The following is a 26392-nucleotide window of genomic DNA, read 5'->3' on the forward strand; positions in this document are numbered from 1 at the left end:
AAGCTATTCAACAGGAGCACTGCAGAATACAGTGGTTGCAGCTGATACAGTCTTAGCAATATTTAGGTGGTTATTTTATTTTTTTTCTTACTCAGTTATCTCAAAAGAAACTATTCAGCAGCTCACTTTTGAAAACCAGCCTCCCTCACCTGGTACAAGACAATCTGCTATAGCACTGCAATTAAAAACTCCTCATCCCAAAGCCACTGGTCGGTTTGTCTTCCCACCAGCGGCTCCTCTACAGCCAGAGAGACAGAGTGCACGTCTGAAGATCCTCTCTGCTACTCTGCTACACCTTTGAGGAGATTTACAGGGATTTGTACGTGTTTTTCTCACTCAAAGAGAGATTATGTGGCATGATTAAGAGATATTCTAGGAAAGAAACTACCGGCTTCAACAAGCTTCTTGACATTCCCTTTATTTGATATAACACACATCAGTTATTAATGGGAATGCATTAAGCTGCTGCTTAGCCTCAGTAATGCCATGTTTAATAACAAACATTTATTCTCTTCCCTCTCTGCAGTGGCAGCCATTGTCCAGTAATTTCTGGACGAATTATTCTATATCAGTATATAAAATTTTTATAGATATATACAATCTGCCCTTCCATGTGTAAAGCAATGGGAGAGTTGAGACCAGCTTAGGTGAGCTACAGCTTTTCCTGTATCATGGGAGATGGAAATGCAAGGACTTTCTGGGTCACTGAATCCAGAACCTTGTGACCATACTGTGAGACCCCTTACAGAAACTGACATTCCTCTGTTAAAAAAAGGAAAAAAATAATATGAGGGAGACATTTTATAGGTAGGGTTCTACAACACTGCAGATTAAAAAAAATCTGTCACTTAGAAAAAGTGTTACCACTGTCTCAGAAGCTGCTCCCAGACATTTAATTCTGGGTGGACCTCTCCGTCCTGCATTTGCAATGCAAGGAAACCTGAGAAAAAACTGCTCTGCCTTTCAGGTGGGTGACAGTAGGAAGGACACAGAGGAACCACAAAGGAAGGTGTCTGCTCAGCAGATCTTGCTATGGAATGAACAGGCTGCACACATATCCTTGAAATTCGTACCAGTCACAGCATCCACGCCAGTTTTATGTCAACCGCTTCACGGATGCCAGAACAGAAGATGAACCTGCAGAAACCAGCCCATCCTCTGGGCCTGCTCCGTCAGACATGCATGCACCATAAACCTCCAGCCTTCCCACCAGGCAGCTTCAAAGCTGCTGCTGCAAAGGGAAGCAGTGCTGTCTACAGTTAGCTCCTTTCTCCTTTGCTGGCAGAGACTCACCTCCAGTCCTATGGGAAGAGAGAAACTGAGACACAGACCGGTGGGTGACACAATTGTCACTTCTTTCCACAGCCTTGTCAGGATTGTGATACAGTCAGCTATCGTACCTACAGAGGGCACCAGGGACAGCAAGTCTATGCTCGCCTCCACCCAGCCCAGCTCCCAGAGCACACAACTCTTGGGGATTCATTTACTGGACATTTCAGAGGGACACCTGTTGACTTACACAGATCTATTTGGTTACAAAAACTTACCATCTGCCCCTGTGTTGTACCAACCAAAGTCTGCAAGCACCGTGACAGCAAGGAGGATTAATATTACATTTCCATCTGCTCTGCAACATGAGCTGCCCATAAGCAACAACCTGAAGATGCCTCCAAGCTCCTAAATCCCACCTTGCCCTTAAAAAAATGCAAGCTATGGGAAGAACAAGAGGAGCCATGACAATCCAGTTCCCTCAAACCACAAGTCACATCCACAGCAACATTTAAAACTTGCTCCATTTCCTGCATGGCTAAATATGGGGAACGTTAACAGGTCACATCAGAGAGACATCTAAGTGGTGACAATGCCAATATAAAACCATTCACTGGGTCTGCAGCAATGTAACAAACTTTAAAAAAGTATTAAAACAGACTGTTTATTACAGCATATGATGTGTTATATTAATTTACACAATGATATATATAAAAACAGCCATTGATGATGTACAGTAAATTGGACATCAACAGGAATATTAAAACTACTGATACTCATGCACGTGACATGCATATGTTTTTTTTTTTTCTTTTTCAAAAGCAGTTTTACACAATATACTGAAGTTACTAAGCCTTGGTCAGCTGCTCCAACAGTTTACTCTGAACACCACTGCCGTCCGCAGCGGGACTCCCAGGAGATCGGAGCAGAGTGCACTCCAGAGAAGGCGACTTAACCTTGGAGACAGATGGAACAGGAGCCCTTTCCTGGTGGGGGAAGGCTGGGGGAGGACAGGGGTGAGTTTCAAGAAGAGAATCAACAAGAAAAGAAGAAAAAAAACAGGCCAGACTACCAGGAGGAAGAAGTTCAAGATGTGGCAAGAGGAGCAGCAGAAGGGGACAAGCAAAAATATGAAGACCACCCGCACTCCCTCCCCCTTATCCCCTAAGAACTTATGACCTTAAGCTGTCGATATCCTGTATAAGACCCAGAACTGGAAAAACTAGGCAAGGAAGATCCATTCCCAGAAAAATTAGCCTTTTTTCAAAGCCTTCTGATACCATGCACTGGAGGCTGTTCACCACTGAAATGGCAGTGTTATGTTGGGTTTTTTTTAAACGAGTATAACGGTCTTTTATTTCCACGTAAAAGGCACTAGTATCCACCCAAGTTCTGAAGACAAGTGACATAATTTACCTTAAGTTTTAAATATTTGTATTAAAAAAAAAAATCTGTGGAAATATGTACACAAAAGCACCTTGCTTCTGAAAGCAGAAGCAGATACATTCCACCAAGTCACCTCACTAGACGGTTGTCATGAGCTTCAGGGAGCCTGACCGAAAGCGGAGGATTTTCTTCTTGAGGTTATGGGAGGCTTTGATTTTGACAAAGGCCTTCGCCGCATTTTCATGCAGCTCCGGCGCCGTGACCGTTTGGATGGGGAGCGTCTGGACAAACTGAGACCAAATAAGGCCCCCGCTCTCATCAGAGTCGCTGGTGGTTGTGCTCTCCCCTACGAACTCCACCTCGCTCAGGCTCGACTCGCTGTCTCCAAAGCAGTTCGTTGTGTAGTTGCTCTGCTCGTCCTCGCTCGTGTCCACCACGGTGGAGTGGAACAAGGACTCGCACTCTGCCGAGTACTCCGAGTCGCTGGCCACGTAGGCATACGGGCTGACGTAGGGCAGGGGGACTTGCGAGTAGACCCCGACACCTTCCCGCCGGTTCCTCCTCGCCCTCCGTAGGGCCTCCTCGTAGGAAATCTCCGCCGATGACTTCCATCGGCGGTAGTCGGCCCGCTTGTGTTTAGGCTTGGCCACCACAACCTCTCGGCCATGCCCGTGGGATCGGATGGTGGATCTGTGCAGGCCAGCCTGCCGACTCTGGAGGCCCGACTCCGGCTGCAAGCCGCTGCCTCTCTTCCCCCGCGAGGAGGGTTTTTTCAGTTTCTTATTTGTATCCAACTCATCAGGAAAGCGGCACTTCTTGCCGACTGGCTTGGTTTTCTCCCGCAAGGTCTGTGAACCATTTTCCAGCCCGTTGGCAAGGTGAGACCTGTGTTTCAGCGCAGAGCTTTTCAAAATCTTGACGTTTCGGGTGCCTTTGTGTAGCTTCACGCTTTGCTGCTGGGCTGGTATGTACTGGGCGTTCACCAGCAACCCATCATCCAGGCTCTGGGAGGAAGAGCCCTCGCTTTTGAAATCCAGCGCGGGCCTCTCCTCGACAGCAGGTGATGAGGAGCGAGCTGCCTGCATGCTGCCCTTCAGCAGGATTTTTTTGGGAGGCTGGCTGACCCTGTTCTCTGGCTGCAGCACCACGGTCTTCCCCGGGCTCTCTTTGGGAGATGCGGCAAAGAGCTGGCCATTGTCCTTGGGGACGTCCCCTGCCGTGGCCACTGCATTGCGGTTGAGCTCTGGAGGCACCGGTTTGACTCCCCGTGGCAGGTGCTTGCTCTGAAGTTCACTCGCCGCACTGGGCGGGAAAGCCGCCGGCAAAGGTGCCTTCCTACTCTCCAGCTGCTCGCCAGCCGGCTCCCTTGGCCTCTGCTTTAATGGGGAGGGTGCCGCGTGGTCCAGAGCAGTGGTCCCACCAGAAGGCAAGCATGCTTGCTTGGAGCTCTTCAGGTTCACGACGTTACCGTGAGCCACCACCCCTGCAGGCTGCCTGACGCACATGCTTCCATGCCTCAAGATCCCTTTGGTGGGATCGGCATTGAGACTCGTCCTCGGTTTGTTAGTCCTTACCGCATGGGTCTTTTTCTGAACCAGGCTTAAGATGTAACCATCTATCCTCTTGCTGGTGGAAGGGCACGGCGCCGGCCAGGAGCCTTGTGGGAGAAAGGCTTTGGTGGATTTTCCCGAGTCCGTTTCAGATCCGGCACAAACGTCGCTAATATCACAACCAAGCCTCTCCTCTTCTCGCTGGGGGTTTTCAGTCACGGGGAGAAGAAACATGGGACTCTGCACAGCTACCGCATGGAGTGGGCTGGGGTACCGGTAGACGTCGTTCCCATTTTTAGACACCAGATCGCACTGGTACTTTGGATGTACATCTGCAACGACATCGAGGGAATTTGAGTGCGGTGTGGACAAAGAGCGACAGACAGAGCCTGCGGTCTGGTCCTCATGCTGGCCTTCCTTATTATAGTCCATCCAGCCTATGAGATCTGAAAGGCAGTTTAGAAGAGTTTAGAGAGCCTGCCAGGGACAGTTCTGCTACGTTTTTCACGTGCCATCAAGGACTCCGGTCCCATCTACACATACGATGCAATGCTTATACAACAGCAGCGCTGTTCAAACAGTAGAAACCTTGCAACCAGGGATGCCATTTAAGTGACATAAAAGCAGCACGATTCTTCTGTGCATCTCTCTGTAACCACATCTATGTAGGATTTGCCCCTATATGACTACATGGTTAAAAAAATAAAAATCACAGCCCTAATGAGAACACTTACTTTGGTTTCAAACCTGTGCCTAGGTTCCTAAGAGCTTCCTATTTTACTTCCAAGCCACCCAGAAGTCTGTAAGGGTCTCTTCTGTTTATACGCTACACAGGCACCTCTAAAGCTTACTGCGAGCCTCAGCACATACGACTTTTGTATTTTATTTTGCTAAATCCAAAGGAAAACATAAAAAATATAGGCAAGAATCCAAAGAATTATTTTAGCTTATTGACAAATTTCACTTCCAGATTTTTTCAAGCATATCTTGAGTCAAAAAAAATCCAGATTTAATTTTGTTTTGTTACTATTATCATCACTACTATTACTATCATAATAATTATTTTATAATTATAATAATGCTAATAATAAGAACAGATGCTCCTTTTGAGCAATAAAGGGTTAAAGAATGGGAAACAGGCTCATCTTTCCACACAAGTACAAGGAGTGCAGGTCAATCCAGCTGACATCCTAGCCTTGGCTCTGCAAAGAGAGTTCTGTAAGAGAAATCCAGTGCGTTTCAGGATGCATGAGTCAGATTTAATGGCTAAGGCACTTACTTGGGAGATCAGCGACCTTAGGAGCAGGGCTGGAACCCAAACACCCAAGATTATTATTATTTTCTTAAGCTTATGTTGCCCTTGTCTTCTTGGGTAGGGGTACAATCTAAATGATCCTTCTAGATCACTGTCAGTCCTGTTTTCTACCCTTGGGCTAGAAACTCCAGCCAGGGTACTCAAATTTGAATGCTCAGTGCTCATCACTTATCTAAGGCTTATTTCAAAAGAGGTCTCACAGACGTTGATGACTTTAGCTGATAGGGATGATGTTCCTGTGTGAGCAGGAGAGGAAGAACAGGGAAGTTAGGAGCATGAACTTCCTCCAGATCACCTCACAGTTTTCCCACGTTTCCTAAATTCTATGTTGGAGTCAAGAAATGTTGACAAAAACATTTCTTTGTGACAGTTTTTGAAATTTCATCTCTAAAAGTGAGATGGTATGAATAATGAGAGTTTTAGGTTTTTGTGATATATACAGAAAAACCCAGCAATGCAATCTGCTGGAAATCCTTGTGTATGTTTTTCTTTTTATGTATGGCTGATGAAGATCACATATACCTTACATCAGGGAGCATTACATTACCTCAAGCTGCTCAAAGGATAACTTAGAGGACTTCTCAGCATCTCAGAATGAATGCATCCCAGGCTGTACTTTCCCACTTTAGAGTTAGAAGAACTTGCATTGTTTTGTCTTCGATTCATAAAAAAATCACTGTAAGTTAACCGTAAAGAGCAGAATGGAAATTGGAAATACTATGGGTAGGAGCATCTTCCACAACCCAGAATGAACTAAGGCTTTTGAATGAGTATGGCTGCAACCAATAACGCTTGATCACAAAAGTCCGACTGAAGTGTCCTTTCTGGACAACAGACAGAGGCCACCCTCCTGTTTAACCATCCCACACGTTAAGGCTTGCATCTTCAGCCTAGTGTCCAAGGAAAGACATCAGCTCTCTGCCAAAGAGATAAAAGACTTTTTCCCTGTCTATTTGTCTATACTATATAAATGCAGGGCACACCTCAGCATGGTCACCTAGGGGTTGAGGACCATCAGAACTGACTGCTACAAACAGAGTGACACGCACCCTGACCTCCTAAAACCTGTACCTAGCTCCTCGCTCTGTCACTTTAATGAGGACATGGCTGTTGGGGTATCTTTCATTATTGCTATTTAGTAAAATATGCTTTTCTAAAGGAAACCATGAGAAATTAGCCGACTAATGTGTTTATGTGTATAGGTACCACTGCCCTCTACTGGGTAGAGCAGCTGTCATATTTTCACATGTTCTTTTCATGTGTTTAGAGTGGCATATTCTCACGTAAGGCTGGACTAGCGGAGGGCAAACGGTCCTGCCTCGTGACCCATGTACGTGATAGGCACTGGAATCTTTTCAGAGCACAATACATCAAATGAAAGGAAGAAGGGTTAATGCAACCCAGATACTCCTGAGGTAGTATTTCCAAAGCCAAAGCCACCTCCTGGAGTATGATGCATTCGACCTGCTTTTACTATACCTGCAGATTTAGGGCGTCCATCTGAGATATTCAGTGTTGCCTCCAAAGGGCTGCAAAAGCAAGTGCTAGAATGGCAACTGGATAAACACTCACTGAAGACAGAGTTAGATGAATTGGAGAGCGATCCAGAAGCTCCATCACTCAGCTCATAAAACCCTATAAAAATAAGAGTTTGGATTTATATTAGTTATGTCTACATAAAGTTACCATTTGTGTCCCTAGAAAGGCAGTCAAGCTCATGTTTATGTTGGCTGACTCTATTGCAATTACTTATGGGATTTCATTCAGTCACCCGAAAAACAGTGCACAATTTAGTAATATCCTTATTGCCATGAAGGATTCTGTTTAGAAGTAAAGTACTTAAAAGTAAAAAAGCAGAACTTTACTTAGCATATTGAATTTTGAACTTTTTTTTAACCTTTACAGGGGTTGGGGTATTACCCTTTACAGGAGTTTTCAGATTTTAGCAAGAAGGATCCAGGCTGTGTTTGACAGCCCACTCATTTAATAGTGTATTATATTTCCAAGACAGACTCTCCAGCTACTACTTGACTACAAAATTTTTACCAAGTGTTGGGTCCAATGCTATCCATTATTTTCCTCAAAGTTCTGGAGATAAATATAATATTCGTGGATGACATGAAAGAAGGAAAATGGTAAATAATGTGCAGACACAGAAAATTTAATTTCCTGGTAATTGGGACTACTCAAGAAAAATATGATGCACCATAATCAAAATCTAAATTGTACATTTAGGAATAAGGAATCCAGGGCATGTCTACAGAATGGGGATGCATCCCGGAAAACAATAATCCTGAAAAGGACTTAGTCAGCGTGGAAAAGCAGCTCAATCAAGCTTAATGATATGGCAAAAAAAGCTAATGAGATTGTTGGATGTACAAAGAGCCTAATGAATAGCAGTAGGGAAATGACTTCAGCAGTCTATACAGCACTGGTAAGAAAGACATTGGAATGGTGTGCCTAGTCCTCGAATCCAGCACGCTTAAAACAAAGCTAAAAAATTGGAAAGGGGCCATAAAGCTATTTAAGAGCTTGGAAAAATGCCTTAAAGCAAATGACTTAATGAACTTGACCTGTTTAGCTCATCAAACAAAGTCAGGAATTGTACTGTATAGCACCTCCAAGAGGAGAAAAAGCTGAGAACTAGAAAAGACCTTACCCTATGGAAGAAAAGCATATAAAAAAATCAGTGCTGGAACAAATCAAATTCAGATTAGAAATTAGCAATGGTTTTAACCATCGCAAGTTGCTGGATTCTCCACTTTTTAGTGTCTTCAGAACAAGTCTAGGTGCCTCTAGGAAAGGTTCCCTATAGTTAAATAGGGAAACCACTTACTGGCTTCACCACAGTTAGAATGGGATTAAATTCAATATATGGGGGATCAGATTCTTTGAATCAATGTTCCCTTCTGGCTTTAAGATCAATTTTGAGATCTTTCTTCTGCTGGTGGTGCTTCCTTTCACCATTTTTCCTGCAGCCTCCTTCCTAATACGCAGGAGAATTAGAATTTTTTGAGCTAATTTGGGGGTGACCTTGAAAAAACCAATGCCCCAAACACTAAAAATCTAATTAAGCTTGAAATACTCCTCTGAATATGTTGTCTACAAACAGCAGCCTTTCCAGTGGTAGGTGAACTTTGCTAGTAGGCATTAATTATCAGCATGTGAACATGCTACAGACGTTTACTGTTGTAGTGCTGAAAACTACAGCCAGTTTAATTCCAGGTACCAAGGGAGGCTCTGCTTTGCTGAATATTGGCCTTACCTGAACTTGGACGACTGTCTGTCTCAAGGTGTTCATCTGTCGTTTTTTCCACGTCCAGGCGGAGATCACTTATTTGCTTATCTAGCTCTTGTAACTGATTTAGTAGGCCGGCATCCCTCCTTCTCAAGCAGTTCTGGAAAACAAGAAGACAAACAACATCAGCTCCTTCAGTGGGGCAGATGTGAAGGGGCTCCAAAGAGAATCATCCTTCTTCACCTAAGCATCATGGAAATACCTTGCTGATATTCTTTTATAAAAAAACAAAACGGAACAAAGCCCTGAAATTCTAGATGGATGCTCTGGATAAATACTTAACTGAAGAATTATACAGGCACTTCATTCCAGCCTCTTCCAGCCAGTTCTACATAAGGAGCACACTCCACAAGTTAGGAAGACCAAGATGCTATGTTGGCAAAGCACTCCTTTGCAGGACCACAGCTGTGACAACAAAGCTGTATTGTACGAGATGGTCAGACCAGACCTGTGCACATGAAACGGGCTAGTTCTGCGAAAGGACAGCTTTGCCAGTGTAATAGGGGACGTTCACCACCACAGTGATGTTAGTCAAAGATCACATCTGTTCACACAATGGGACGAAACAGCTCTGCCAACAAGTGCCTGTAGTGTGGGAACCGCCTTGTTCTGCTGCACATTATGAGCTTATAGTCTACCATATAGACAAGCAAGATTCCCAGGGCTGGGATCATGGCCCTTTTATTAGTTTTGCAGTGCAGCAGGAAGGAAGAGTAATTCTTCCTCTTCTCCCATTGTAATTGTATAAAATTGCTGTGAGATGAATTTTAAGGCTATTTATGAAGGTAATTTGATGGCATAAAATAAGCAATAAGAAATGATTTTGTAAGGCACTCATTAACCCACGGTCAACGCAATCAGTTTCCCTGTGTGTATTATAATGTTGCTTATCCATCATCTGTTCAGCTTCATACCCTTTAATTGTTCTGGCTTCAGGGAAAGTGGGGGAGGCAGGAGGAAGGTTTATCTCTTTTTTTCAAGCGCATCATTTAATCGGTGCCCAGTGGTGCTCTGATACGCTCATCGCAAAGAGTTTTGATACTCATAACTGGACTAGTTCTAAACCCATTAAATCCAGGACAACCTTCCCCTAGGGTGGGCCAGTCCTCGGGCAAAGGGAACGCAAATGCTAATAGTCTGAGCGAGGCTGTTTGAAGATGTGCTGGCATGTAACACCGTCCTTGGAGAACCAAAGGGGTGATCCCAAGTCTTCTCCCACATTTCTGCCGGGAGCTGGCTGGCAGCCAGGCTGGCGGAGGTGATGGGTTCAAGCAGTAAGTCACTGCGCCACCTATTGCCACCAGTGTCCCCCCTCCCCCAGCGAGCACCGCATCTGGTTCCAATCTGCAATGTCAAGTGCACAAATTAAAGCGCTACCACAAATCCCTGGGTTTTTGGTTGGTTTTTTTTTTGTTGTTTTTTTTCTGAGTAATGATTCCCTGGTCCTTCACTACGGCTCTTCGGCAGCCAGCCCCTTCTCAGCAGCAAAATCATTTATTTTCATCTTTTAAAGAAGGAAATAGTCCTAAATTAACTGCACCAAAAGGCTAACAAGAAAAAAAAGGAGAAAAAAAAAAAGGGGGGGGTGTTGGGGAGAAGAAGAAATGAGGCAAATAAATCACGCAATCCAACTTCTCCCCGGGTGAAAGCAAATGCTGAGCCGTGCACAAAGACCGCCAGGCACAGCTGTACGCTATTTTCATTGAAAAATGATCTGCCGCTTCATGCCGCCTTCCATCTCTTCCCACACCAGCGACAAAGCGCGTCCTTCAACAAAAGCATCCCGTATTTTAGGGGGCCCGATCCTGCCCGTGCCGGAGCGCTCGTTACCTCCTCTCGGGATTGCGACCCAGGAGCTCGCTCCCAACTTCCATTCAAGGCAACGGCAGCGCCTCTCTTGCCTTGAATGGAAGTTGGACCGCCGGCCTGGCTCTGGAAACCGAAGGGAACTGTGCAGCCACCAGCAGAACGCCGGTAAAATCCGGCCGGCACCGATTTCTCACCGCTTCGCCCAAACCCGGGGAGGCCCGTCCCCCGGCAGCCGCCGCTCCCCGCCGCCTCGCCCGCCCGTCCCCCGGCAGCCGCCGCTCCCCGCCGCCTCGCCCGCCCGCCCGGCTGGGACGCTGAGCCGGCGTGACAGCGGCCCGGGCACGCAGCCCTCGGGGGACCGTCCCCGCGGCCGGCCCCAGCCCCTTTCCCCACCGCTCCGCGGGGAGCCACCCGCCGGTCACGCCGCGGCCCCCGGCGACGCCCGCCCGCAGCCCCGGCGCGCCCCAGCCGCCCGCCGCTCACCAGCTGCCGGCGCAGGAGGAGGATGTTCTCCTCCAGGAACTTCTCCTCCAGGCTGCGCGGCGGCGGCCCCTCGCCCGGCGGCTCCCCGCGGCCGCCCTGCGCCCCGGGCGCCGCGCCCGCCGGCCGCCGCAGCAGGAGGCTCTTCACCAGCAGCTCCTGCCGCTGCCTCAGGTACTCCAGCTCGCCCAGCCCGGCCAGCGTGGCCTCCAGCCGCTCCCGGGTGCGCTGCCGCTCCGCCTCCGCTTCGCCCTTCTCCCGCCAGCGTGCATCGGGCTCCCGCGGCCCCCCCGCCTGCCCCGGCCCCGCCGCCGCGGCGGCGGCTGCCGCGGGGCTCGCCTTCATCGCAGGGGAGGGGGCGGCCGCCGCTGACAGGCCCTGCCCGCGGGGGGCCAAGCGCCGCCGAGCGCCGCGCTGCCGCCGCCGCCGCCGCCGGTCGCGAATGGGCCGCGGGGCGCCCGGCTCCCTCCCCGGCTGCCGCCGCCCCGCGCCCGCCCACCGCCGCCCCGCGCCCGCCTCCCCTCCCCTCCCCTCCATCCCTCCCTCCCTCCCCGCCCGGCGGCGGCTGCACGGCCGCGGTCGCCCTCCTCTCCTCCCCCCCCCTTCTCCTCCTCCTCCTCCTCCCGCCGCCGCCGGGGCTGGCGGGGTGTGGGGAGGTGGGGTGCACGGGCGTGCTAACCGCTGACCTCTCCGAAAACTCCAGCGATGACCTCTGGAGCCACGCACGGCGTAGTCACGGGCCACGGGCAGCACGTTGTGGTGCCGTGTTGCTTAGGCAGCCCGACGTGTCCGGAACGGGAGCATGAATGATGCGTCCGGGGACAAAACGTCCTGGCGTGAAGGCGTGAGGGTGTGAAGAGAGGGTAGGGAAGGGTGGAAAGCAGAGGAGAGCATGGCAGTCCTTGCACCGGGGTGCTGACCGTGGCGTAGGCACGAGGATCAAAGCACCAGCGAGGTGTTGCTCCAAAGCCCGTTCGAGTCGGCTAGCCAAAAAAGCCATGATGAAGTGAACTTCGTAACGGCATGTAGACTAATTGCAGCAAGGGATCTGCAATTAGGTTTTCAAGGGGCACGCGGTGGAAAGAGGGAGGGGGGGAATGCAGATGCCGAAGGAAAAAAAGGAAAATGTTAGTATCGAAACAGAGCAAAAACTGAGTTCCAGATATGTTGGGGCGGGGGGAGTGGAGAATGGAGGAGGACGAAGGAAGCATTGAGGGAGCCCTTCACAATATGGGGTTTGTTTGGAAAGATGTGAGCCTGCCGTACAGCAGCTCTCACGGACATTATGAGCATAATGAAATGCTCTTTCCTGCTCTCCTTCTGTTCCTCAGAAGATTATGGGTGTTTGTGGTACTGAAAGGTCGCAGATGAAATTCATCTCCCCACTCCTATGCTGCTTGCAGTAGACAATATATTGCGGTGGTGTGCCATACACCTACTTTATCCACTGTAGGTGTTGGTCCTTGTTCCGAGAGCCTGCAGCTGATACGGATCATTATTTCACAGTCTTTTTAAACCAGTGCAAAGTGCTTTCTAAAAAGGAGACCCATTTTCCTCCTGCAGCTTATAACCAGCCCTCGGTCCCTCCCAAATGCTGGCCCAAATGTAGGTGAGGCCACACGCATCAGCTCAGAGGATGGTCGAAGTTAAAGCTACCTCCATTTCTTTCTGCTTTTGATCTCTTCCCGGAGCTGGTTCACCACACAGCTGTGTCAGCGCAGTGCATCTCTGTTAATATTTTAGTTTGGATTATGAGTGCCTTTTTGAACCGGCTCTCTAGGTCGTTCCGGTTTACCATGCTGCAATTCACATTGCAGAGGGATTTGAGAACAAATGAACTGAGTTGCTTTGGGGTAAAACAAAAGCGGAAGAAGGGAGCACACCTAAAGCACTCCAACCACTAATGGATGTTCATTAACGGACATTCGGTCTGCAGGATGAGAACACAACTAGCCCAAAGAAACACCCTTGAAATACATACAGCGTGGGTGGCAGGTCCTCAGTACGGCCGTACTGCTCGGCAAATCCATGCCTGTTGTGCTGTCCTAGCTGCTAATGTAGACGTAGGTGTATGTGCCAGCAAAAGGGGGAAGCGAGGCGGCGCAGGCATGAGCAGCCAGAGAAGGCAGGGCCACTTCTTTGGGGAGCAATATCACTCCTGCCAGATTCAAGAGACCATGAAATTGCAGCCACAGAGAGAACTGACAAACGCTGAAAGGACAAGGGATGCCCCAAGGGCAAAGGATTGACTGAGGTTGCTAAGCAAAACTGGAAATAAAAACCAAGTCCCATACTGGACCACTGTCTCTCTACTCATTTTATGTATCTGGGCCCATAAAGGCCCAGAAGTAGCTTCAGCCTCTGCCCCACAACCTACAGGCCACCACTGCTGACCTAAAAACCTGCTCCATGGCTTTCTCTCCTGCGTGGAGCTTGGCACGCGGCACCCTCTGAGCATGTTTATGCTGAAAGCTGTGTTGCAATGCAAAGTTACTTTCCCAAGTGGGTACCAGAAGCTCTCCAGATATGGAAGCGAAAGCTCCCACATTTTCCCTCACCCTTTTTAGCCAGATTTTGCATGTAGCTCTGTGCCTTGTATGTATTTGTACACAAAGCTTCATGCAATATTTATGCAAAGCTATTTCAGCTGTTTCCGTGCTGTTGTGCACTGTGCAATGTAGACGTTGCTTCAAAAATAAATTACAGCGCTAAATAAAATCTGTCTTAATGTTCAGATTTATTTATTTTGCCACTTATCATTTGGTAGATTTCGGTCCAATTCCTCCCTCCCAAGTCGCTCTGAAGAGTATAAGATGCTGCTAGTCTCCTGTACTCCCTGCTGACATTTCTGTGTTCATCCTTTGCAGTACATCGGTTCCAGGAAGGAAAAGAAACACAAGAACTGCCAAAACAGTCAACTGCCTACATCACGTGGAGAGGAGAATGCAGCTTCGACTGAACAAGACTCGCTGTGCGGCTAGGATCAGCAAAGAGGAAGGGAAGGGGAATCTGAAGAAAAAGGAGCTCAGGTTTCACCCCACAGATGAAGGAATAATAAGGTGCCAGAGAAGCAGTGGGAATTAGGAGGCTGGACAGCATGGGAGAAGGAGATGTGCGAGTGAGCAGCCAGCAAGAAATGTCAAAGTCTGTGAATAACAGAAGGAAAACAAGATGTGACCTAAGATACCAGGAGTGAGGGAAGGTCCACGGAAGAGTATTCAAGAACTAGGATGAAGCTCAGCAGAGCGGAGGTCATGGAGACAAGGGGAGGGAGAGCCTGGAAAGGCAGGGTTTGAAGGCAGCAGAAAGACCAAAGAGAATGAGCATAAAATACAGTCCCTTTAATTTACTCAGGAAGACGCTGTTCAGAAAACAACAAAATAAAGAGCCCATAAGCAGCAAGACAAAAAGTCTGGCCATAGATGGCGGAATATAGATGAAAGACAGAACCAGAAGAGGACAATAAGGGGAGAAGATGGAGAAAAGGGTGCCTTTGCGAGGTATTGTCCTCGAGGAAAACAGATATTTTAAGCACAGAAGGAACAAGAGACTAAGACTGGTTTCTCCCCCCTCAGTTACACTGCGGTCGATCATCCCAGTGAAAAACTAGTCTGAGATAAGAGGGAGGCCCCAGTCCCCGGATTAGCTCTGACTGCACAACCTTTGGAGGCCTCTATCTCAGCAAACCAAATATCTCAAAACTCTTAGCAAGGGCTAAGTAATAGGACTCTCACATGAAAACAGATCTCCAAGTCCAAAACTGTCTTCCATTCCTCTCCTGGTTTGTGGCAACAGCTGAAGGACTTGCTCTTACACTCCTTTGTAAAGTTGCTACTCCTTCACTGGGGTGATCAGCTGAAATTCTCCAAAAACAAATAATCCCCGATTCCCCATCCTAAACTTGAACATAGAAATTGCAAGGAAGGAGTCAGTGAGTTATCTGCAGGGAAGGAGAAGAGACGATGATGGAGGAGCTCTGTTGCTAGGATGTTGTGAGAGGTGTAATTCTGTCTGGTACAGAGGCGGTTATGAAATGGCTCATCTTGTATGATTATCCTGGCTCATCTCTTATGATGATATTATCAGGTGGTGGAAATGCTGTGTTCCCTTTGCATTTCATATGTAGGGGATAAAGAGATGGTCTCTGCCCCACGGAGCTTACAAGACAAGAAACAGCAGGTGCCTGCCACTGGTAATAGAAAAGGAGCCCTGAGAAAGGAGTGGTTGGCATGACGGGCAGTGAATCCAAAACACATAGGCAAGGGGCAAGAGTTTCTGACCCCTATCTCACCATTAATTTCCTTCCCACTGGGAGCAAACCCTTACATCCCAATGCAAACATTTGTCTTTCCCTCTTCCACCTCTGCTGATCATTAAATTCGGTTTAGATTAAATGAGGCCAATTAACACTTGCTACTTTTCCTAGGTTCATTTCTGACCAGTCACACTAAAATGAGTGCAGGAAATTGCAGAAATTAAGAGGAACATTGCAATTCCCTGTTTGTAAAATGAAAGTAATCGCTTTCCTTGCTTATTGTAACACAGCCCTTCGGAGGCAGGGTGATACGTTATCTGGAAACATCCACTTGGGGACTATGCTTAAGACCCACAGCTGTCACTATGCCTCTGATACTTTATTTTAATCTATTTTAATGTTAATTTTCTAAGCATTTCTTAATTGCATTGGATAATGTAATAGGGTATAAATCTTATCAGCAAATCAGACTGACAGCAGTTTCTGTTATCATATTACCATGGTTACATTATTATTACAAGTGAACCTTGCGCTCGTTACTAGCCACAAACAATTCTAGCAAATAACCTCAACTGAAGCAAAATATCCTGGCAGTGTTTCCATTTTTTGTCAAACAAAACCAATTTCTCTGGGTGATAGGTGACTGCAGCATACCTACGATGCATTTTACTCTTCTCAGACTCCTTCAGCCTACATTTATTTCCTTGTGTTTGTACAGCGTTGAAGCATTGCCATGCTGTCGACAAGATGCAGGGGCCAAATTCCTTATACATGGAATAGGATCTTTAACACAAACTCAAGATATTCAGACGACAAGCACTACGCCAGCCCATCAAAACATTACCACATTTGGATTGCTATGGCAAAAACTGCTAGTGACTGCTACATTAGGAACCACTGACAACTTGATTAGGTCCCTCAAAGGTCCAGTTTCTCCTTACTCTAATCTGATCTGACTGTGGTCTCCCATCAAAGACACAGTCCCACTTTCCCTCATCCCCAGTGCCACTGCCCCTGTGTCAGGTGAAGGGACGGACATTTCCCATGGGGTCACTGCAATGATCTGACTCCCCCGATCTGATGTACGAGAGGGAAACGCGTGCTGGAACCGGGGAGGTCAGCGATGCTGTCCCTTTCCCTGCAGCTGACTGATAGTTTGGGCATTTCCTACATTTGGCTGTTCCTCTGCTGCAGGTCATTGTCCCACCAGCTGTGCAGGGACCATGGCTGGAAAACAGATCGCTACCCTGATTTGAGTTTAAAAAGATAGCCTCTTCGTTCCTTTTTGTTAACCCAGATATTTCAGCGATCCACTTTTAAGCGTGAGCAGTTGCACTGGCACGACTGAGAAGGCAGAGCTGTACAGGAATGAAGAGAGAAGAGCAGGAAACCCTCCAGCAAAAAGCTCCATCCAGAAGGAATGTAGAAGGAAGGATGGACTGTTTGCAAAACAAGAACTCACCCAGGAGGCCATGGAAGAGGATGCAGAAGACAGCTGCTTGTGGGGAGGCGACATTAGAGCTTCTCCAGACATTCCTGTCAGACTACGAGCCATGCAAAGACATTCGTTTCCTTTTTGCAGGCAGCAGCCCATCTGTTGAGTCAGGAAGAGGACTGATTTTGAATCAGCCATTGCTGCCTCAAATGGGGTGGTGCTCCCCAAGGCCACGAAAGACCCACTTCCGCTTAGCAAAGGAGCCAGAGCAGTGCAGAACCTCTGGAGAGCTGGTGAGCCCCGAGCCCAGCGAGGTACCGCAGTGCTGCTCCAGCAATGCCCCCTGCCCGCGTCAGGTGTCAAACTGGCAAAGAAGATGCAGAACTTGCTTCTAGTCCCTAGATTAGGGAAGACATGCGAGAAAATTGGATAGAAAGGGTGGAAAGCCAGGCAAGATCAGCTCCATTTTTACCTCTGTTTTAAGGATAAGAGAGGGTCTGATAAGGACAACATGGGGAGAGGGAACATGGGGTTAAACAAACCAGTGTCACTCATGATGTTCACAGCTGACAAGAAGCAGAGCTTGAAGCTACCCCCCCTCATTGTTCACTATAAAGAAACTTTACCAGCATTTTAGCAAAGCACCTAATGCATCATGTCTTAATGCTAACTGGTGGGGACTGCATTCCCTCCGCAGGCTCATGGACACTGTTCAAATGAAGTCAGAGCTGGACTGCTCCAAGTAACACTTTCTTTCTAACTTGTTTTTTTCTTTTGCCCTCATCACCAAGCAGATTATGTCAGTTGAGGTCTGCTGCAATTACTTTTCATTCATCCTTACAATATCATGTCTGATGTTCTTGTGCTTTGACTCCTTTTCTTCTCCTGGCCTGGGTTTCATATTTACATTTAAAAATGCCTAACCTTTGGTGACACGGACATCTGCTTAGTTTAATGCCTTTTTGCTCCCATGCTGCCAGTGTTCATCTCAGCACATCTGGCTGGGAACAGCCCTCACCAGCATGGCCTTTGCAGAAGAATATCTATTAAACTGTGAATAATCAGCCACCGGGAGTGGAAGAACATAAATGACGGGCTTAAATTACAGCTCAAGATTTAGACAGCCTGGGAAAAATTCCCAACAGAAGGAAATGGAACAGCCTGAGGAGGAGAGAGCTTCTCCATCATAAGATGTCTTTGACAAAAGGTTAGGCATGGATATGTCAGGATCGATAAAGACTCTTCAAGGGCCAACAATGCACTGAGCATGAGCTCATGCTCATCAGGTCCCCACATTAACGTAAGCTCCAATGGCAGTCGGTCCAGTAAAGCAAGTCCATGCAAAGGCCAGACCCAGCCCTACCACTGGCTGCCTTCCCTTCTCCTCTCCCTCTGCCTTCAGCACTCAATCTGCCCTAGAGAACCATACATCCTTGCTAACCAGAAAATGGAGTCCCACCATACCTGTGCTTGGCTACACAGAGATCTCTCCCTCTTGCCATCACCAATACCCCGATCTAGCCTTCAGAGACCGACCCATGTCAGCTCCATAGAGGACCGCTCGTGCTGCCGAGCCCTCCCTTGCTCCTTCACATTGCTAAGACTCTATGCTCCCTCAGCAAACCCCATCTGTGTTCCCCTCTTAGCCCCAGGTGCCCAGCAGCCCCGCTCCGCTCCAGCTCTCTGCCAAGAGGAGGAAGGGCAGAGAGTGGGTCCCCGCTCCAGCAAGCCTTTTTCCCTGTGCTGCAGCGGAGAGACAACCACAAAGGGATAGGGAGGAGGGAGGCAAAGCGCAGCAGGGTAAGAGAGGCAACGCTGGGGCCAGCTCTGCTTTGGGGACACTGCAAAACCCTGGTAACATTGCTACTATAATTAAGAGCTCTCTTGCTATGCTGTAGTGTAGCACTGTCTCAGCCTGTGTGGGCACTTCCCCCATACAGGGCTAACCTAGCCAGTTAATGTATGGTCGGTAGTGAAGGTATAGCAATAGTGACAGCAGCATGGCCCAAATGTTTTGTCCCGAACAGGCTTATACATTTCGTACTTTCCCTGCTAGCTGAATCATTGCACCTACCTCCCCACACATCTGTGAACAGCCACAGCTCAGCATTCAGCCCAGGACCAGAGAGGTTCATGCTCAAAGTAGTAAGCCCTTCCCAGAAGAAAGGCCATAATTTGCAGTACAATTTGCATTCAAACTGCCTGCAACGAAGGCAGAGCTGGCTGCAAGTGTGCTCTTTGGATGGCCTTGGGACCCCTCAGCTGAAGCAGGCCATGTGATGGGAGCCTGGAGCTGGGCAGAAATGCTCACGGGAGGGCTTTCCAATCAAGCCTGCCTGCATGCCGTGGGACGCTGAGCAAGATCAAACTGCACCCGCAACACGTACAAATCTGACAGCAACAGCAAGGACTTTTGCTTTTATTTTTTTCCTCAGACAACTCTAACCCTACAGCCTTTAAAGGAGTTCATTCAGTCTCAGCTGATGCTCACTTGGACAAAGGCCTCTTTACATCGGCTCCACTGCCAGTGAAAAATGACCCTTGAATATGAATCCGAGGCAACCTGCATGTATCTTGTCTGCACCAAACAGCACATTTTATGAGCTGGCTTTTAACCTTCTTTTGGATATGGGCAAGCTGAGGTGGGCTAAATAACTCAACCAAGGTCACAAGACTTCGATGTCAGAGGCAGAAGAGATTAGGTGTACCATTCGCTGTCATTTGGGCACTCCCTTTAAACCAGGAGATGTCACATGTGTAAAGGAAGAAGGCTCAAAAGATCTTGTGGTAGTATCGGTCTGTTAGGCAGTCCTCAGTGCATCACTTCACACTCACTATCTCACCCTCACGTTCTTTGCATCTAAGAACTTAATTTTGCAATTAAGAACTTAACCTAAAATTTTAAGCTTCATCTCCACCCATTGCCTCCCTCCTGGTTTTCTATACTCAGAGGGTTAACAGGAGTGAGTCTCAAAGGAACCACTAAAAAAAAAAAACCAACATAAATCTCCTTGCCTGAAATAATCCCCTTTCCACTCTGCTAGGGAGAACAAACACAGACCTCTTGCTGTTGTTTAAGACACGTGCCTGAAGGAAGGAAGGGAGGTGTCACTGGCTCCAGGCTTTGCATCAGTGACTCCCATAAAACTGGGAAGGTCAGGTGTGCAGTCATGGAGCCCACGACATGTAACCAGCGGGATGTGAATCGGAACAGGTAGGGCTCTGGAGGGACTGGCTCCCAGTCTCTGAGCCTTAACTTAAAACCTGAGCTGAGAAACTGCTGCACACGAAAGGCTGGCTTTGAATTCAGGTGCAAACTGACCTGAAATGGTACCTGCATCTCTCTCTGTTTTCATTGTCCCACCATTTTTTGAGTATTGAGCTTCTTATCAATGTTGGCTTAAGAGGGAATATCACTTTTTAATCTTCTTTAATGAAGGCTTCATCCTGGAAGAACACATTTTCTATCAACCCAGGCATCTGCAAACCTGCAAGAGAAAAGAATGGCATTTCAATTTCCAGAAATTATTGGCCCAAAACTTTAATCTGAATCTCACAGCTGAACTGTTGATTCAGGGCACGCTGCATCTTTGCATTACCATTTGCTGTATTAGCATCAGATGTGCAGACAGGAACATTTCTTTTTAGAAAAATAGCCTGCAACAGCAAGGCAGCACTGGCGAAGTTATTTCGTTTCAAAAGATGTTGGCATTGCAAATCAAAGCCTCTCCCTCATATGGCAGTGCTCGTCATGGGACAGCACTGCCAGCCCTGTCCCGGGACAGACGCAGCAGCCAGCCTGCCTGTCCCTGCAGGCCTGGGAGAGGACCCAGGGGAGGGACGGCTGTGTCTGGTTTGTCCAGAGAAGGCCACTCCAGTCCTGCGATTTTAACTTGGTCTTTCCTTTAAAAGGAAAACTGGTTTCTGGTAACCATTTTGGTGCCTCTGCAATAGGCTGAAATTGTTGCCCAGAACCATTCCCGCTTTTCAGATGATTACCTCCAAGTGGCTCTCAGATTCCAACTGTTAGTTTCATGCATAATGTATTTCATTTCAAGCCTTTCATCTGTGCATAAGTTTTCCATCTATTTCCATGCTGGTGTCAGACACTCTTTTACCTGTAAAGCAGGAGAAGTTGCTATTTTCCCCACTTCTTTCTGGGGTCTCATTTCTCTCAAACACTGCTTGCCAGTTCCAGCTCTTGCGCCACCAAAATGCTATTTCAGGGGATGAGGTTCATACCCACCTTCTTATTGCAGATTTTTGGGGACACCTCCTTTCCAGCAGCATCTGTGTTGGCTGAAAAGTTCACTGCCTGCAGCTACGCTCCGTTCCCTGCTGCTGGTGACGGATCAGCTGGCTGTGCTCCTGTGATCACTCCCTAGCCCACGTCACCCACAGGGAGCCAGCTTAGCTCATGCTCACCCCCTCTTTTCAACCAAACTGACTTCAGGGGCTCTCACAAGAGAGAAGCTGGTTACAGGGAGCAGCACAGCAGCACTAAAAGAGGACATCAGAAGGCCTGCAGTGTGTCTCTTCAGTTGGGCCAGCAAAACAGCATCACACTTCGACATCCCGGCATTACCGTGCTACCTTGAGATCACTGATGGAAACTGCAGGACAGCTGAAGTTCTCCAGGAGTTGTGCCGGGGTGTGTGTTAAATGTCCATAACTCCCCATGGTCTCTTCATAATCCTCTGGTGGCCAGGGACAAGTCATTTAGATGATTTGGAATAGCAATGAGAGCAGATTTAGAGGAACAAGCCTTCAAAGCAGGAATGCAGAATCCAGCAGTATCTGGATGCCACTTCTTTTCCAAATCCTTTCAGATGCAGCCTAAGGGGTTAGTATTGACTTTAAAAGCCAGGGGCCCTGATTCAACAAAAACAGCTAAGCACTTAATAACATTAAGCACATGCTCAAGTCTCTTCCTATTCAACAAAACACTTAAGCACATACTTCACTCCTCTTAGATGGCCCAGAACCAAAACACTGAGTTCTCAGAATTTCTTCAATCTTTATTTAATTTTGGAGGAGGGACAGGAATTTGAACCTTGATCCATGTTTTGCAAAGGGTCCCTATTTGCAAGTGAGTCAGACTCCAGCTCCAGACCTACACACCCAAATGCTGGTACATTAATGTTTTGGATCGGGATCTGAATTTTTTAGCTTGCGCTTCACTCTGAGCTAAGCTCATGTTCATTAAAGAGATTGAACTGCAAGCAGGGAGCTGTTAAACCATGTTTCTGTGCAAGGTTTAAAATGATGATACTTTCCCCGACTCCACCTAACGGAGATGCAAAACTGAGGTGCGACCTCAGTGTATAGTGTGCAGATGCTCAGCCTAGGAGTGTGCAGGATTTGCAGAGCTCCTCCAATTTGGCTCCTCTTCCAAAAATTTAAACCCACCACAGCCCAGTTCTGTAGCCCAGCTCCCAGAGTCATGTGAAATCCTCAGCCTTTGGTTAGTATTAAAATGCCATATAGCATTCACTTAGAGGTTGCAGAGGGAAAGTGCAAAGGGAGCGGGCCCGGCGTGCTGGGAGCCTGCTGGGGAACGCAGCCGAGGCAGGGGACTGGCAGCCAAGAGGGAGAGCCTCGGTCTGCCTCGAGATGTTGTTTCAAGCTTTCGGCAGACTGAGGCAAACGTCACCGCATTGCTTTGCGCACATTTCCAAATGTCACTGCTTCCTCCGACACCTTCTTTTTCCCTTTTTTTTTTAAATTTTGATTGGTTTCTAACAAAAGCTGAGATCCTCCAGAGTGAAGCAGCAGGCACCAGGAAAAGTAGCAAACAAATAAAGAAATCAAAACAAAAACATCTGGGCCACGTGGCCAAATCCGAGCCCGTTTCCCGTCTCACACCAGTGCCAGTCGCATCTCGGCGCGTGGAGCTCAACTCTTCTCCTCTCTTGTTTTGGCAAGGGAGCTCCAGGGCTGCTGGCAGGGCAGAATAAAGCTACAAAATGAAAGGCCACACTCGTTCCAGGGAAACTGAAAACAAATAGTCTGCCAATTGTCTGGGCGAGCAGAGGAAGTGGTGCTCAGACATCTAAGGCAGCAGGAGGATGTGAGCCCTCCCGTAGGTATTACCAATTGCCTGGAGGAGGAAGAAAATTAGCCTGGTTAAAAAGAAAAGGCAGAACTCAAATAGCCGCATAGTGGGCCTGCCAGGAAGAGCATCACTGGAGGATTTGCTTATTAAATGGTTGCCAGAAGGAGAAGAGGAGGAAGGAGCATCCAGCCAAGGGCTATAGGGCCCATAAGGAGGCTGTCACTTTGAGCAACAAAAGGCCCAGGGAACCAGTGGGCCTTTCCTTGTGGTCACGGCAGTGGGAAAACCAGGAAAGTCAGAGCAGCTGGAGGGACCGCTTCACTCAGGCTTCCCTCCACCGCTGCTGGGGACCGATAGACATCCAGAGAAACAGCTCTTGACCTTCCCCGGCAGCTAGACTCAAGAGGAGTCTGGCACAAAGACTAAACGTGAGACGGGTAATGAGGAGAGACAGGCATGACAACTGCCTTGTGGGCAATACCTGCCTTAAACCTGCCCTGGTAATAGCTTTCCACTATACCTGCGCTGAACAAAAGCACGTGGGCTGGAGACACCGAGCATCCTTCATTTGGCTGGCAGATGAAGAGGCTGCAGTAAATGCCCAGTCTTACTGAGCTGGAGGCAGAAACGGGGAGACAAATCCCCTGCCCAGGCTAAGGCACAGAGATAAGAACTGAGCTGTCACGTGCACACGAATCTTACTCGTCAGCATCTGGCTCCTTCACACCACTGGATGACACAGTTAAACAAGGATTCCTCCTGGGAAAGATCAGACTTGGAAAACTTGAAGGGGGAAAAAAAAAAAAAGAACAACTCCTTGCAGCCCAGCAGGAGCTGCAGTCGTGATGCTGAGGTGCGCTGGCTCGGCAGGTAATTTCCCAGCTTTTGTAAATGGATGACATCCTGGTGCGACGAGCTCTCAAAATTACCCCACTGCATTGAAGAGACAAACACAGCACCCTGCACCGTTGTGATGAGGCAAGAGCTTTATCTTCCGTGGACAGGTATATGAAAGCACTAACCACAGCATATTTGAGAGTGTTGGGAAGGACTGGATGGCAAGTGTTGGTACAATAACAAGGGTTTGGCTCCTGGGAGTCACTCATTGCCCTACAGGCCATTCCCTGTTCTCTCCCATCCTGCTATGAAGCCAGAGCAAGATAAAAGGTGGGGAGAGGATGGACCCAGCCCAAGAACCACATCCAGACCACAGGGTGCTGGCTGGATTGTGCTGGTCTGCTCAGACCTTCCCCACCACTCCCCAGATCACAGGCCATTTCCAAGTGGGAGCACCAACCCTAAATGTGGGTGCAACCCCGGGTTTACCACAGCAGGTGTTTTGCCAGCGCTTCCAGCTTAATGCACAAAGGGCCCTGCAAAGCCCAGACGATCAACATTGGCTTAGCCAAGAAGCAGGGGAAAAGCTCCAAAGGCTGTTACGCTCGCCTGTCTTTCCCAGCAGCTTATCCAGGGGACTTTTTAACCAAAGTGACCAAACCCCATCTTTTGTTCCTGTCCCCTAGTACATACACTGGCTTATTTTCTATCCTACAATTGCAGAGACCATCGGAAACCTGCAGCCCTTGGAGAGCACGCAAGGGCTGCAGCAGCCACCCTGGGAGATTTATGAGGGCAGCAAGCTCTTGGTTTCCCTGGTCACCCTCAGAGGATTTACAGCCCCGTGCATTGAGAATGAACAAAGACCTGCTGTTCCTCATCAGAGACCTTATGATTCTGTCCATGGGGAGGAGGCTTCAAACACAGATAACCTTTGCAAGGAGAAATAGCCATTCCTGGATGTAACACGAGAGATAGGCAGAAAGAAAAGCATCCGCCGTGCTCTGGGAAATCTCAGAAAATGAAGCTGGGAGTTTGCGTTACTTGTAAGGGTGGAGAAGAAAGGTTAGTCGTGGGGCAGCGGGAGGAGGAAAGGAGGTTGGTAGCAGAGTTTGTTCATGTAAATTTGGCTTCTGGGCTGGTTTTCTCTTGGATGTGATACAATTAAAAGCTGCTTCTGCACAGGACTCGCGTTCCAGCTTCTTCTTCTATCTACAGAGCACATGGTGCCTTGAGGTCTGCACCAGTAGTCTTGGACCCCCGTTCTGAGTGGGTTACGCTCTTTGACATACAGATACAAGGCACCTATGGGCAGTTTTTGGAGTACAAGGGCTGATAAACTTTCAAAGGCTTTGCTGGAGCCTGTGCACGTTGCCCCTCCATCTGTTCTGGGGCTCTGATCTCCCTGTAATCAAGAAGAGCACTACCAGCAACACTTGCTAAAAGACTTTGCTACAGAGCCGTGACCTGTGTGGTTTTCCTCTCAGCTTGTTATCCAGTCTTAAACGACTGGCATGAGACTTGCACTCAGCCAAAATACTTGATTCTGCTAATGGATCTGACCATGAATCCCACACAGCTGTTTACTGTACCCTTTGTATTGGAGTCATCAATGAAGGAGGAAGGATGGTAAACAGTAATTACTATGCAGATTTCAAAGAGAAGTGCATCTGTGCCTTTGGTTTCTGCTTTGTTTGGTGACATCTTCACAGGACAAAGCGGATTTTTTTTCCTTAACCCTTAAATTATCAGGGGAAGTATGAATTTGTTGTGATACTAATTGTCATATGCATTTAAAAAAAAAAAAAAACACCACCAAACAAACAGTAACACCATTCCCTGGGACTGAAGATGCTGCATCTCAGTAAGTGGCTTCCTGGAGGAATATATCCACAAAGGAGCAAATTCCCTTTCTAATTAAAAGGAAATCTCTGAGACAAGCTTTTCCATGAAGGAAACAAAAAGGCAGAGCTGACACGTCTAATGCATATATTAACACTAAAGACATGGAAATTAATTGGATTTATTGCTAGTCACAGCTGCAAAGATGGCGCATTTCTAAGTTTATTTTACAGAAAGTGGCAGGAGGAGTGGGATTTAATAGTCATCTCAGTTAAGCTAATGAGCCAAAACTAATGGTCTCTTCTTGTTTAGAGAGGCCCCAGTTCAGTGGAGCACCTAAGCATGTGTGCAGCTCTCACCGTGGTTTCCAAGGGATGCTTTGCATCTGCTGGAGTGTTTGTTGATGAGTAGGATGCTTACAGATGCTTACGGTCTGGGAGGGAGAGGAAGCATTTTTTCTGAATGGCAGTCAAAATCAATGGGATGATCAGTTAGGATCATCCTACGTTATCATTTCTGTCCAGAAGAGAGAAAATTACTTTCCAGAGAAAAAAAAAGACAATGAGAAACTCAGTGTCATGAGGAGTTCCCCGCTGTCTTTTAAATTCTTAGTGTGAAAACAACAAAATCTCTCCCTGCTCTTGCAGGTGATGAAATGCAACGGAGGGGCCGGCAGGACTCACACCCTATGCACAGGGCACAACTGGGACAGAGGTGATGGCACAAATACAGTGACATTAATTGCATTTCATTTATAAATCAAAACTAAGTAAATCCAGCCTGCCTACGAAGAGGTTTGCAGCTATCCCAGGAAGATGGCTGGATCCTGCAAGAAGGCCAGTCACTGGAAGGACTGGGGCC

General features: G+C 47.9%; 1 protein-coding gene across 5 annotated transcripts; it reads right to left on the minus strand.

Annotated features, from left to right (window-relative positions):
- Positions 1-1431: 1431 nt before the first annotated feature.
- On the minus strand, positions 1432-21845 carry DACT1 (dishevelled binding antagonist of beta catenin 1). Of its 5 annotated transcripts, XM_072865607.1 has the most exons (5): positions 20797-21845; positions 20120-20285; positions 8786-8918; positions 7000-7155; positions 1433-4651 (listed from the first exon to the last, which is right to left on the minus strand). In XM_072865607.1, the coding sequence occupies exons 2-5, from the start codon at positions 20135-20137 to the stop codon at positions 2793-2795; spliced, it is 2166 nt and encodes a 721-aa protein (XP_072721708.1). In that variant the 5' UTR covers positions 20138-20285; positions 20797-21845; the 3' UTR covers positions 1433-2792. The 5 variants fall into 5 exon arrangements, with proteins under 5 accessions (XP_072721707.1, XP_072721705.1, XP_072721706.1 ...); XM_072865606.1 differs by lacking the exons at positions 20120-20285; positions 20797-21845 and adding an exon at positions 11111-11537 and having other exon boundaries at positions 1432-4537; positions 7093-7155; XM_072865604.1 differs by lacking the exons at positions 20120-20285; positions 20797-21845 and adding an exon at positions 11111-11537 and having other exon boundaries at positions 1432-4651; positions 7093-7155.
- Positions 21846-26392: the final 4547 nt, after the last annotated feature.

Source organism: Ciconia boyciana, chromosome 6, assembly GCF_034638445.1.
Source record: "Ciconia boyciana chromosome 6, ASM3463844v1, whole genome shotgun sequence".
Classification (NCBI taxonomy): Eukaryota; Metazoa; Chordata; class Aves; order Ciconiiformes; family Ciconiidae; genus Ciconia; species Ciconia boyciana.

Coding starts and splice junctions, on each gene's coding strand:
- DACT1 (XM_072865603.1), bottom strand. CDS start 11,452: ATGAAGGCGAGCCCCGCGGCAGCCGCCGCCGCGGCGGCGGGGCCGGGG. Junction 7,156..8,785: donor AGACAGTCGTCCAAGTTCAG/GTAAGGCCAATA, acceptor TTATTTTTATAG/GGTTTTATGAGCTGAGTGAT. Junction 4,652..6,999: donor TGGACGCCCTAAATCTGCAG/GTATAGTAAAAG, acceptor ACTGCCTTTCAG/ATCTCATAGGCTGGATGGAC.